This window comes from Cottoperca gobio, chromosome 7, assembly GCF_900634415.1.
Source record: "Cottoperca gobio chromosome 7, fCotGob3.1, whole genome shotgun sequence".
Classification (NCBI taxonomy): domain Eukaryota; kingdom Metazoa; phylum Chordata; class Actinopteri; order Perciformes; family Bovichtidae; genus Cottoperca; species Cottoperca gobio.
Window position 1 is genome coordinate 5,731,415 of NC_041361.1, and position 14,307 is coordinate 5,745,721.

The 14,307-nt window shown below is 43.9% G+C and overlaps 1 protein-coding gene across 7 annotated transcripts in view; it reads right to left on the reverse strand.

Annotated features, from left to right (window-relative positions):
* Window positions 1–14,307, reverse strand: part of iqsec1a (IQ motif and Sec7 domain ArfGEF 1a) — an 81,197-nt gene that overhangs the window by 32,165 nt on the left and 34,725 nt on the right. The window contains exon 1 of one of the 7 annotated variants that reach the window (XM_029436444.1): window positions 7,102–7,678. The exons of 5 other annotated variants lie outside the window; for them this stretch is intronic. In XM_029436444.1, coding sequence (XP_029292304.1) covers window positions 7,102–7,178 — 77 coding nt within the window. In that variant the 5' untranslated portion in view covers window positions 7,179–7,678. Of the gene's footprint in view, window positions 1–4,714; window positions 4,804–7,101; window positions 7,679–14,307 lie in introns of those variants that run through there. One more of the 7 variants, XM_029436445.1, reaches the window with a different exon arrangement.

The window sequence follows — 14,307 nt, forward strand, 5'->3', positions numbered from 1 at the left end:
GGAGTTAGAGCAATGGGCTGCAGATAGTGAGAGAGAGGAATTATTCTGTAGTTCCCAAAGGAAGCACATTTAGGCTGCGGGCCGACATGTTCGTGTCTGTGTGAGGAGACCGGTTTGATCTCATTTGTCAGAAAGTGGCCCCTTCATTTAAGATATGTTTTGGGACATTTCTGCTTTATTAGATAGTGAAAGCTTGGAGAGAGACAGAGAGGCAGGGGAGAGATGAGTTGACATGCAGCAAGGACTCAGCCTTGTTACAAGTGCCCATTCATTTGAAAGGAACAGTCTAGAAACGCATGCTTTCCCACTGTAACTATAAACAATAATGATACTGAAAATGATCAATAATTTAACTCATGTGCACTAGTGATTCATTTTCTGTGGGCAGATTAATTGCAGTCTCCAAGAAAGTAAATCAATACAAACAGACAATATGTGTACGGCATGAATGAACCCGAGTGAATGATGTCACTGAGTCATGTGACTATGGGAACCTGAGTGATGCAGGCATTAGATGCGTCTCTCTGGACGCTGCCTCATAGATTGAAAGCAGGATTTATCACAATTGCATGCAAAATGCAGTGATCTCTGAGGCCAGTTGTCAAGGCAACAGAGAGAAATTAACTGTCCGTCACATCAGAAGATATAGACGTCTGTGTACGTGCAAAAACACAGGCCTGCATTTACACAAAGCTCAGAGCATTTAGTGCAATCAGGATAAACAGTTCACTTTAATGACTGTTTACCAGACATAGCCCCAGCCTTCCTGACGGCATGCTTATTTCACTGTCACACAGGGACAGGTGCTGAAGTCATGGGCCCATGCAATGCATTCAAAAGATTTGTGTTGTTTATGGATGAAAAGTTGTGAAATTCTGCTTTTAATGAGCCCTAAATAATAGAGCCACAGAGTATACAGATCATGTCCGTGCTATTAACTTTCAGTATCTTGGACAATAATGTTCGAATCTTTAGTCTTCTGCCCAGAGCAATATTTGATCCATTTATCCACCGTCGTGCTATTATCAACTCCCCCCCCCCCCCCATCCCCTGACCCTACCCCACCTCGCTCATTCCTGACATGAATCAAAACACACTCTGGATAATGAGGGTCTGCTTTGTCACTGAAAAGAGTTGATGGATTAGCAGCAATTCCCAACCTCAGCTCTGGAGACTTGGCTTGTTCACAGCTGTACCTACTGTAGTGCAGGCACAGGACACTGTATACACACACACACACACACACACACACACACGGGTTCCCATTCATAGCAAAGCATTGAGAAAGATTAGCGATAAAGATGCAAAGCCCATCCCATGAAATCCTTCAGATTCTGCAGCAGACCACTGAATTTAATTGTAATTGTGCCATTATGAGCGCTTCTTTTTGTCTCTGCACGTGCATACCAACGTGTCTGTTAATCAATCGTTTAATTGAGTATTGCACACAAACCGAGACATGCATGCATTTGTGCATGTGCACACTCTTGCACATGCACAACGACCACAAGGTGCAGAGCGTGTATATAAGAGCTGCAGTGCAGCAGCATGAGCTCATCACTCTTCTATTCTCCCCCTCCTCCTTCACTGCCCACCCATCCCACCCCTCCTCACACTCGCCATTACATAAGTTAATGCAGCACACACCCTCATTACTCTTCCGCCCTGGCGCTGTGAAAAGATGCAAAGGAATATGTCATCAAAAGTAGAGTTACAGCAAAAAAGCCAGGGGAAAAAGACAGCGCCTGTGTTTCCATCCAACTCATCACAAAATGCAGCGCAGAGCAGGGCGACACATGTGTTGGCCATCATAAATCATAAACATAACGTGTACAAAAAGGGAGACTTGGAGACATAATAGAAACAATTTTCCTTTGCTTCTTTATTTGTACTGTGTGCATTCTCCTCATCAGACACCTCAGTAAACACCCTGATCATGAAAAGCGCTCTCTCTAGAGGGTGGCATTCTTCAGCATTAGAGTCTACAAACGGGCTTCCTCAGATGATTAGCATTTCAAAAGCGGTTCAGCTTTACATGAACAGTGTAGATACTGCAGCAGAGGCAATGTTCACAAATACATTCTCCCATCATGGTGCAACCCTGCAGCAGTAGGAGGTGAGAAGAGACAGTGAAACCGTAGTTTATTCTCAAGCCATTCCCTTATGGCCACACCACATTAGCCCATTTATTACCGTCATGATCACATGTCCTCTCAGCAAACAAGGCCAGGCTGTAACAGAAAATGAGCATTCATAAAAGGTGTTATAAAAGAACTATGGAGAAGAAGAAGAAGAAGAAGAAGAAGAAGAAGAGAAGATGAGAGACAATGTTGATGACCCTCTTGGAGACACAAGGGTAAATGATTCTGCGCTGTGGACACTGACTGCAATTTAAGCATAGATCAGAAAAAAAAGTTCTATGAAAGTCTGTTCATAGACGTCAAGTCAATCTAGATACTGAGAACCAAAAGCACAAAACGCATAGGGATGTCTTGTTATGGTCAAAAACAAAAAACCCTGTGGAGGCCAGGCAACAAGTACAGAGTACGAAATACAACCTGAAAACAGGTGAATATGCTGAATCAACTATGAACATCTAAACATTTGGGCATGGCGCCAGTCTGGGTAACTGTGGTCCACCTCTGTAGATACATACTATAATTACAAAAGGAACATTACTATGCATTTAATGTATTCAGCACCCAATCTGCGAGGCAAGAAAAACAGCAGACTTGTTTCTGTTAAGGCGAACTGCAACTTGAGATCTCCATCATCGTGACATTTCTGACCAGAATACGGCTTCCAATACGAGACATGTCTAAGCTTTTCCACCACGGAGAGTATTTTTTCACTCACCACAGTCAAACTGCAAAACTCGCTTTGGCAGGTTGCTACTTTTCCATTACAAACAGTGAAAAAAAAAAAAAGGCCTAACTTGTCATAAAGCCAGTGTACCAAAGCAGGGGACCAGCAAGGGGGTCAGAGCCTGCTCTTATTTGATGATGTTAAATCACCTACTCTCCAGCGCTCTGATCTGTGCTAATGTCCCCCAGAGTTAAATCCTGTTGTTGGAGCCATTTACCTCGTATGAAGCGGTGCAGTTCTGTCAGGCGGTGTTTAACATCCCAGTTCATTTAGATGAGACTTTACAGAGCTTCCTCCTGTACTCCTTTTCCATGGATATCCACCATGGGACTAGGAGGCACTAGTGACAAGCTCCAGATCTGAACACATTAAATAAGTAATGCGGTACTCTCTGACACAGAAGCCAGAGTCATATCAGATGAAGCGCGGTGTCTACGGTGTCACTGCTAGTGGATTCCTGTCTCGGTCATGAATCACCATGTTACTTTATTCTCTCGGACATTTAACAGGTTAGCGTGAACCCTTTCAGGACTTTTACAGCTCAGAAATGCAGTTCTTTTTTTCTTTGTTTTCTTAGCACATGTTCCATTCAGGACAGTGGAAAGGGAGGAGGATATACAAGGACAGACAGCAAAGGGAGGGGGAATCTAAGGACTGGAGTAAGGAGGAGCTTACTTTGGGCAGTTACTGTTTGTGACATGAAGTCAGAGCCTTGAATCCGCCTAACTGTCATAAAAGTAGCCCAATACTTACATTTAAGGAAAGGGTATGTTCGGTCCTATCGCCTCCCGTCTTGTTTCATCCATATAAGCAAAACCCAAAACCAGACTTATAGTAAAGAACAATTCATAAGGAAAAGTCAGAAAAAAGGATTTTAGATAAGGTTGCATTACATGTCAAAAGTGTTTTATCACAGAGCTCTGACTATATGAATGTTAATTGGAATAGATAACAACTTTACAATTTTAAAATATAGCCAAACGTTTTGTAAATTGTATGTCAACTATTAATATTGACTAATTTATTAAACATCTACATTTGTGTTGGACTATGTTTCTAATGTTCAGTTATGTATATACAGCATGTTTGGCTGGATGACTAATATAACGACTAAGAACCTCCCTGTGCCGTCAGAAATCTGATGTAATAAAAACAAACAGTAACAATAGAAAAAAAAAGAAGTTTAGGGGAAAAAGAAATAAGAGACGGATTGTATGAAAGGCCTGTACGCTGGGAAAAGTCATGATTATGTGAGTTACAGAAGCGCTGGTAAACAAAAACAGAGTACTTTTGAGTTTCCCTGCAGGCTACATGATTAGAAGTCGCAGGTGGATGTCATAGAAAGGGACTCGAAGATGGTCAAACATTTACATATTGCCATCACTATGGATGAATACTAATAGGAGGAGAAATAAATCCCTTTTTATATAGTACAGAATAATGGTAATCTTTGTGGTTTCAGAGAGAGATTTGAATCCAGAGGACATTCCTGCGGTACACTTCTCAGCTAAGACAAAGTTAAGTGATAATAAGGCTTAAAAGAGATGAAAATTATTCAGATCATTCTTAAACCTTCATTACAGAAGACCCGTCCTTGATAAAAGTAGACTGCTCTGGAAAGACCTTGAAAATGTCTTTACAGTTCACGGTCTGCCTTTTCCAGTGATCATATATTTCCGTGGTTCTGGAAAGGAAACCATCAAGCTTGAGCATATAGAGAGGAATGTTATTTGATCAGTCGAACGTCAGAAATATCTGCACAGACTGCTGCGGTCAGTCGGAACGACAACCACCACTTATACTGCAGGCCACTGCCATCCACGCCGGCCTCTGCCAGATGGTCTCCTACCTTATAGTTCGGCTGGTAATGCAGTACTTCCACATCGCATTCCACTTGGCAGTGACATCACCGGAGGCATCAGACATGCCCGAAAAAAGTGCGCATGGCACTATGGGGAAGTTTAAAAAAAAAAAAAAAAGTTTTAAAAACACTAAACTGCAGCAACTCCCCCTAAAAGAGGCACCAGAAGTACAGTCTGTGCTCACTCCCTTCTCGACCACAAATTACACCCCACATCCTTCACTTTCCATAGAAAACCCACAGAGAAATTCATTCTTTCGCTGCTAAAGTTACTTTGTCTGCGCCTTTTCGAAGTTCTCACTGCCCGAGTTTATGTTGGGCTGCTGCTCTAGCAGGCTGCCTGATGACCAAGTAAGGTAAAGGCCCAGTACGTATAGCAGAAGAAAAATCATCCCTCTTCTTAACAAAAGCTCTCCACCCACAAGGAACCACACACCAGTCCTCTTTCTGCTCTCTGCAGACACCCCTTCCCTTTTGTCCCGTCCAATGCAATCTTTCACTCATCTGCTGCTCCTCAATGGTGATGGGCAGGGCCTATGTTGTGCGTTTGATGGGAGCGTGTGTTTATGTGGAAGTTACTGTTAGAGAGAGAGACAGAGACAGAAACAGAGTGATAGATAGAAAGAGCATGAGAGCTTTCAGTCTCTGCGTGTATGGTAATACATGGGCACATATCCAACAATCACACAGCTCTCAATGGGAAGGCCACGCAGGAGGGAGGGTGAACCCCAGTTCAGCAGCTGGGAGAGGCTGTTTTGAGTTACTACACTGACCTGGCTTCAAAAACACAGTCTCAGTCCTGGGATACAATATGACTATGTTACACTAGAGACAGAGCAATGTAATGAGTTACGCCCAATGACCAGGATATTCCTGCATTATGAGTTGTGTGTGGAAAAAGATAAACCATCTCGCTAAATAATGCCAGAAACAGACACAGACTGGAATCAGCCATTAGCAGCAGTTAGCTAGTTAAGAGTCTGCGTTCAAAGAAGAGTTGCCAGCTAAATCAGCGATGCATTATTAATGTATCACAAACATACTGTGTGCTCACCTTCAGAATAGTAATGCTTATGACAAGCTGTGTGTTTTGTATATGTGTGACGGCATTAGCATACAGAGATGTGACAGCTGAGTTTCACAGGCTCTGGATCAGTGTCTTCACACCGCAGCTCACATCTGATTCAGACATCAAACATCTGCACGACAGGATGCAAATGAAGGAAACCTCCGCAAACATCACAGGTTAGATCTTATTGGTGTAGCAGGAGGGAAGCGGAACAAAAATATTGTAGCTCTCGTCTGTACAACTGCAAAACCACGGATTTAAATGGTGTTGAATAAGAGTGAAGTAGCAATTCTGATGAACTACAGTCATTTGAAGCTGAAATTGCAGCTTGAAATACACATTGGGAAATTACAGAGCACCTAGATTGAGCTAAAAGTGAATACCACCCAAACATTAAAAGCAGACATCTTTAACACAGAGCGATTGTTTTGTGCCTCTCAGTTAGAGCGAGTGTCGTGTATGTATGCAATGTTGAAAAGCAGATATCGGTGTCGTGATAGGCAGTAAAAAAATAGAGGTTTCTTTTAATGATCTAAACAAGGCAGCAGGGGGATGGGGTGAGTCATTTACACACCGTGACAGAGGAAGTGTGCACCTTTTTTAAACACACCTGGAAGCTGAGAAAAACAAACCTCAGTGGTAAATCTAACACAATCAAAGAAAAAGGAAATGTTCAAGCTGTTACAGAGCTTGCATCCTCTGCTGTGATTTACAGTTTCAAGTGTCCCCCAAAGGACATTAAATCAAATCTGATGACATGATTGGCATGTTGCGGTGAAAGAAGAATAAATCCCAAAACGCATTATAGAGTCATATAAAATGGATTTCTCGACTCAGTAATCAGGTGAAGATAAGGCAGTGGGTGAGAGGTGATGGAGGAGAGGTCCCAGTGGGACAGAGATGAATGAATTCAGCCGGAGCCAGCTCATAGCGTGCATTCCAGCAGTGCCAAGGCTAAACAGACAACCGACACAAATGAGATCATTCTAAGTGTCAAGTTACTTAACAAAATGCTTCCACAAAATAACAGTCGTAGCCTGGTTCGCTCGGAGAAATCGATGAGCCAGCTCGCACGCTCCAGAGTAACGTCTCTCTCAGTCAGTCAGTATGTCAGCGTGAGAGTACTCCAGCAGTTTCTCTATCAATCAGCCATGATGCTTTGATTTTATTTCTAGTCACATTGATACTCTTAATGTCGGGAGCTCTTCAACGAGCAGAGAGCACTCTGTGATAATTATGACTTGTCCCCCAAATACGTAGACGCAAGAAGTACAAGAAAAGATCTAACTCTTTTTAAAAAACGTACCTTTTGTAAAAGTTGTTGTGTGGGTGCAAACACAGCACATGCCAGTAATCCAGGCAGAACGCTTTGAACTTCCACATGTTCAGCTCAGACACTCAACAGGGCAGAAGAGCAGTGGGATCCAACAGCATTAAAAGGCACCATGGCACCACAAGTGCAGGACCCTGCTCATTTCTTCAGCCAGTGAATCCGTGGCGTGGACGATCTGTCCTCCCTCTGGGGCTCCAGCCTCGCCGCTGCCACTGGATGACAGCCTGAGTAGTTTTAACCCGCCCAGAACAACCACATTACTCCTGGACCCGTCTCAGTCATCACCGACTCAGGAAGCCAGGCCTTCCACGAGCCCTCGATGGGACTGATTTGGACCCGGTATCAATGCTCAGGATCCACCTCCTTAAATAATCTTTCAAGCTCCTATCCAGGTCAGTCAGTTCTGTCCTCTGTGCCGGTCCCTAAACACAGTGCGTCAATCCAGGATCCTCTGAGACGGCATGGCTACAGCCGAAGCTCTGCACCGCTCCAGCAGGCACAGGGACTGGAAAGTGTAGGAGCGCAGATACGAGGAGGAATCTTCCAAAAGTCGCTCATCTCTGCTTGAACAGGCACATGGATCATCAATGGCCCTCTTCTTCTTCTTCTCCTCCTCCTCCTCCTCCTCCTCCTCCTCCTCCTCCTCTGCTGCACAAACAAACTTCCTAATGGAGGCGAGAGTCTTTTCTCTCACTCTCTTTCAGCCATCCTTCTCCTTCCTCCAGTTAAATCCTGAACCTCCTCCTATCTCTGTCCCCTTCTCCTGATCCTCTGTCTCTTGCTCTCTCCGTATCCGTCTCCCTCTTACTGCTGCTGCCATCCACACAGGACCTCCCAGAAATGTGCCGATTCAGGTTGCTGGGCAACACTACCGTACTACTGAAGCTTCAAATGGAAGCCTCGCAGAGCAGCCTGCCCATTGGTCGGATCTTTAGCGGGGAGGGGCTGCTGCAATGTTGTACGACCACAAGAGTTTTATAAACACGCTTTGTTCAAGTAAATATGAGCTTCAAGTGCTCTCATGTGTTGTCCGTGTTAGGGAAAGGAAAGGAAATGTTTACTCGTCTGATCAAGCTCATGGAGGATTACAGAAAACAAATGCTGAGTTATGGTCAATAGAGAAGTTTAGAAACTGGATTAAACTGCAAGGCTGATATGAATGATGCAATGGAAGAGGTATGCAGAGAGAATGTGGTGAAATGTCATTTCTGCGTATAAGAAGGCCAGTGTGTTACACCTGGATCAAAGATGCTCGTTCCTTCATTACAAGCTTTTGTACGTGCTGCAGACACACAGAACGTTGCTGTCTTTTCTCGCTAAAGAGGGTTTTTTTGCACTTGAACACAAGCACAGTGCTGTTCTTTATCTGCCTCAGATGCAGTGCCACGCTGCTGTGCCACCCCGTCCCAGCAGTCATGGGAAAGGGGTGTGGAAGGGCCTCTCATTAATATTCAGCCGGTCCAGACGCACAAACACTGAAAAATACGGCATATTTACACAAACAAGCGGAGTCGCACATGCAAACACAAACACGCACATAAAACAAACATGCATTAATGTGTGCGAGTATTTACATATTAATACACTAATTGGTATAGTTAGATCCGTTTCGTCTGACAAGTGATCTCCACATGACTCTTTTCACACACCTCCCGGCATAATGTGGGCTTCCTCTGTTTTCTCAAGCCGAGATATAGAAAGGCCAGAGCAGCACAAAGGCTATACTGGGAGCCTGTGTGAACAGCAGGGGCACTAAGGAATTAATTAATCTACATATCATTCATCAGCCTTTTCTCACAACTCAGACGTCTTTATTTACACACACATCTCACAGAGAATGACCACACACTGACAGGGTTTCCTTTTATCTGTGCTCTTCATCTCAATCTCCATTGATGAAACGCAGCTTTCAGCGAGTTAACGTTTCACATTCTCCCTACGTAACAAGTGGGATTATCTTCTATTTTAAATGTCTGCGCTCTGAATTTCAGTGGTAAGTAAAGACACATTTAGAGCAGATTATCAGATGATATTTAGCCATAAATGCTAATGCTGGAAATAAAACCCACCAAAAAAGCAATTAAGGCTGCAGTTAAAAAAAGGTAAGGTACTGCACTTAAAATAATTTCCAAAAGCACATTATGTCTGTTGTTCATCATGGTGATTTACTCATGTGGTTCATGCCAGATGGAGAACCCTTTTAGTTCCCCCTTTTCTAATTCCTGTCTGGTTGCCTTCAGTGGTGAGTGTGAGTGGAAACCCCACTGTTTCAGAACATACTAGAGTTTGTCAACGGCAAAGAAGAGCAATTATTGCCGCACTAAGTGGCATAAAACACAGGTGGCTCCCATTCAAGCTCACATGACATGGCTATTATTTGTTTTTCTTACGATGACGAGCTGAGCAAGTGTTTAAACAAGCACAACAGGATATGATTTAATAAGTACACGGATAGATTGCTCACTGGCAGGCATTGGCATGTCCATATGTGTGGTGAACATGTTATGTCTGTGGTTTAAAGTGCAAAGAGTCAAATTAGCATTCTTTCCACTTATCACAATGCGTGCCTCGACCTACAGCTAAGCGGGAGATGTGCAGTCAATAATCACAAAGAGCACAGCCCTCTGCAGAAAATCCTGCGGTCACGGCATGTGAGAAGGGGTGATACAGGTAACTGAATGAAAAGTATCGGTCAGGGAGTCCTACTCAGCAACAATGTATGCATAAGAACCTGGAGCAAGAATGTAACAGATTACTACAGACATGCAAGACGATGAGACCTTAACATCGACTTGTTTGCAAGATGTCTTTTCTGCCCACAAAGAACCTGATTGTACCTAAGCCTTAACCCTGAGCCTTTGACTGTCTTGTAAGGCCTTCCTTCAAACTGATCCAGTCAAGGGGCCCCAAAGAAGATAGATGGAGACAGCAAAAATATATAATAACCATTATGGATCACAGAATAAGGGCTAGCAAAGTTGTACTGAAAATAAGTGATGAAGACTTCATTATAACTTGGATTTAAAGTCGGGAGAAGAACATGAGCACATATCGTCTGTGTGAAGGACAGCCCGTCTGAAAGCATGCGTTAGAAAAGTTCACCCCCTGGTGGCAGATTGGAGTATGCATGCTTTCAAAGCTTAGGGAGCCGATGAGCTGCTGATGTGATCGGGGGAATGAGGAGTCTGACAGTCATGACTCAACATGCATCATGGAAATTCATGTTTTTTTTTTTTTATTCATACCGCATCAGAGAAGCATTTAATAAATGGCAGACCACAGAACACGAGTGGCCAACTTGAACAACTCCACACAAAAGCAACATGCTTTTTTACATCATTAAACATGTTCTACATGTTTATGTTAGCTGCATGGGAAATGATTCATGATGTTGATTTATACTGTCTAACCTTAACTCTTTGCATATGGGCCTCGCTTGATGCGTCACACAGTTGTGCTTCCTCTTCTATTTGGGATTTAAAAAGAAATCAATTGCTGCAGTCGGCGGTGAGATACCATTACTGGTGAAGAGGGAGGCACAGAAGCTCAAGAGTATCTGACTAGCATGTTTAGTTTATATTACGGGACAGATCATATCGTCATTTTACAGAGATGCTCTGGGGAGACAATCTCATGTGAAAGTGACAGAACATGAGAACAAACTATCGCATCATGCAGATTGTACAGTACAGTACTGTTGAGCCCCCAGCCCGAAAGCTCAGCCCTTCACAAGATAGGTGGAGGGGGACAAGACAGAACAGATGAAGGAGAAAGGAGGGTGTGGAGACGAAAAGCAGGACGAGAGAGAAAGACACATGGAGGAGGAGAGAGATCCATACTAACAGCAGACTCCAGCTTTGGCTTTGTATTAAAGCAGAAAGCACAGGCAGACAAACAGCAAGGCGAAGAAAAATGAGAACAAAAAAGGGGAGGGGGAAATCTTCTGTGGCTGGTCGGAGATGGATCCCACAGCATTCAGTCTCTAACAGCTATCTTGAAGGCCTTTCATAACCTGAGGCCGGGTAACAGAACTGATGAGGAGCGCCGTCTCCACTGTCAAAGAGGGGACACTTAGACGCAGGACCACCAGCACAGCGCTCAACCCAACGCAGCAGGCCGAGTCTAAAGTACACCACTACTACGAAAGAGAGAAGATGGTTGCGTCGTCTTTGATAATCACATAAATGATTAGTTTTTTGGAATAATGTGTAGGCTTATAACTGAGCCTATGTTAACACGTTACCATGATTCACGGCTTACAATCCCTGATAGGATTAGCATGTCTCGTATGAAATAAGGACAGCATGCATGCAAATTCCAGAGTCATGAGACTGAATGTAAAGAAAGAACACAGTCAGTCGGTATGCACTGTGTAGAAATGGCTTAAAGCCATTACGAATCAGTAAACAGCAAACCGTGGAAATATGAATCAATATGCGAGATAACATGCTCAGCGGTATCTTAGCATGGTTGTTATTATACAACATTGTTGCTGATAAACATATCCTTATATCTGGTTTTATTTTCGCCAGAGGAACAAAATGTTCTGGAGACGCATCCCTTTCCGATGCACACAACTCTCCTCTGTGCTGTCGCTTCTGACGTTGCTGTTGGCAAAGGCAGGAGTTTATTATGGGCTGTTACAAACCATGGATGCATCAAACACTAGCAACTCCCCTGAGGAAACTTTAACCCACTGAGATGTGCCTGTGAGAGCCCAACAGCTCCCGTTGGTTTGATAATCCTTACACATGGCTGACACGGCTCCAGCTGCAAACTCACACACTGAAAAAAAAAAAGCAGATGTCCTGCTGCTCGGGTTTTAATGTGCAAATGACAGCTGACCGAGCTTGGCCTGAGCCAAGATAGTACAATTTTCACCAAAATGCTACTGAAGCATTAGTGGGGGGGAAAGGGTACAGTAGACTGCCTGACTTGACACAGTGATCTACTGTACGAGCTCTCGTTACCTCCGTGCTGTCAAAACACCTCAGTGAGGGGATTCTTAACACTTCTATGATCAACTCACATCCATGCACGACCTCTTATACGCTACTTCGATTGTGTTCTGGTCTTCTCTAGCCCGTTCTGTCAGAAGCGTATTAGTGCAGCAGCAGAGGACTTCTGAAGATGTGAGTGTACTGCTATCTGTCAAAACCATTCAAAAGGGATCAAACGGTTGATCGATAAATAAGCGTTACCCTCCTCGGTAATAATGACGGTGCTTTAACAGCTACAATCATTTCCATTTTACAGAATGAATACAGTCAGTTATGGCAATAGACAGTCACTGTGGCTATCAGCCAAGTGCAAGGTTATTACGCAGACAGGCCTGCACATACATACAGCATGTATCCCTGCTTTAACTAGTGACTCAGTTCTAGCCCTGTAACATCATCCACTGATGCAATATGAACTGACAGCATGTTCTGTGCCAGCACATGTGCTGGCAATGTGATGCATTGTATTGCAGTTGTTGTTTCAATGCAACAGCGACATGCGTCCTACAGTTGCCGTCTCTGGTGGAGGCAAATTCAGAGCTATTCTGGCAGTTGTCATTGTGTGCTCAGTCTGCAGACCTAGCACACTGTGCCGTCAAAGGCTCAGGCTCAAAGTGAAGGACTGTGCCGTCAGTGCCTTACAGCTCTGGTGACGCACTCTCTTTTCCATCAGCGCCGGCGTCATTTGAACAGGGGCATCGCATTAAGATCTCTCAGCCAATAATGGGAAATGGGCATTCCTGCTGTAACGGCTTTCTGGCATGAACGCCCTCTGAGAATGCATGACATTATCTCAATGAAGGGTAAAGCCCATTGATGTTTATTAGCCACCTTGTCCATGCAATTTTGCATATTCAGCATGCAGAGTACAGTGAAGCGATTATGAATGCCAGAACAAAATCCATGCACAAAGATCAAACCTCGTGGATGGTAATGTCACGGACAAAAGGATTACCATAGCACTTGGTATCGGAAGAAAAGACGTGCACATCTCAACTCCGATACATATCTCTTGTAATCTGGAATTACAGACATTTACATAATATTAGAAAGTGATTATTCCATTTTGCGTACACGAGCCAGGTTAACAACTGCTGAACAACACAGCTGGGCAGCAATAGAGATACACGACTGTAGAGATCCATGTCTTGACCCCCTCAGACGTAACCAACTCAAGGGCTGTGGATTTAGTAATACCATTACGGTTGCATTATGTGCATTACTTCACAAAATGTGTGCAGTGTAAACATACATCTCTCCCTGCTGTGTGGTCCTGCTGTGCTGTGCTCTGCACCAGTAAACTATAATGGCCAAGAATTACCTACATTTGTTGTCAAACAGCTTAACATATGGCAGCATATTAACAGAGTGACACATTAACAGGTGTGATTACTTATTTTTAATTCCTTAGTAGTTGCTATGCATGCATTTCAGGGAATTTTCTTGTTGTATTTTAGAGCAGGGGTCACAAACCATAGGGCGGCGGACCAGTACCGGGCCGCACAGAAAGAATCACGTTTTTTTTTGTAAACATTATATTTACATTAGTCTGCAGGGTATTTTATTTTGAAAAATGACCACTTCCATCCGCATCCCTTTTCGGCACTTATGCCTGCCACCCCGGTCCGTAGAGAAATTGAAACCGGTCCGTGGAGCAAAAAAGGTTGGGGGCCGCCGTTTTTAGAGTATTCTACCCCAAGACAACCTGTACATGCCTTCAGGCCAGAGTAGTGAAGTGTAATATCCTTAAAGGCCGATGAAAGCCTTGGGCCAAGTTCAGGTTATCCTCTTCTTGGCCTTCCAGAGTTGAAAGCACAGAATTAGCATTCCAGAGGGATCGGGGCCTGTCAGCGATGAAATGACATTTACAGCAGAACAGTCTCATCCCGCTCCAGCTCCTCATTAAAGGAGTATTGGACACTGGGAGCCTCAGTCTGTTTGACAGACAGTCAAACCAACATATTAATGTCAATCTCCGGCACATGTCCTCTGTCCGCTCACAACAAGAGCAACGGTTTCACAAAGTCATCGATTTGCACCACACTTTCCTGAGCTCTGCCTCTCGGCCCGGTCATGTGACTTTCTGTGGTTAAAGCATCTCTGTGGACTAAAGCTGGAAGGAAAGAGGAGGGAAAGAAATCAGCCACTATCTCGGAATCACAGACAAACTGAGATGATT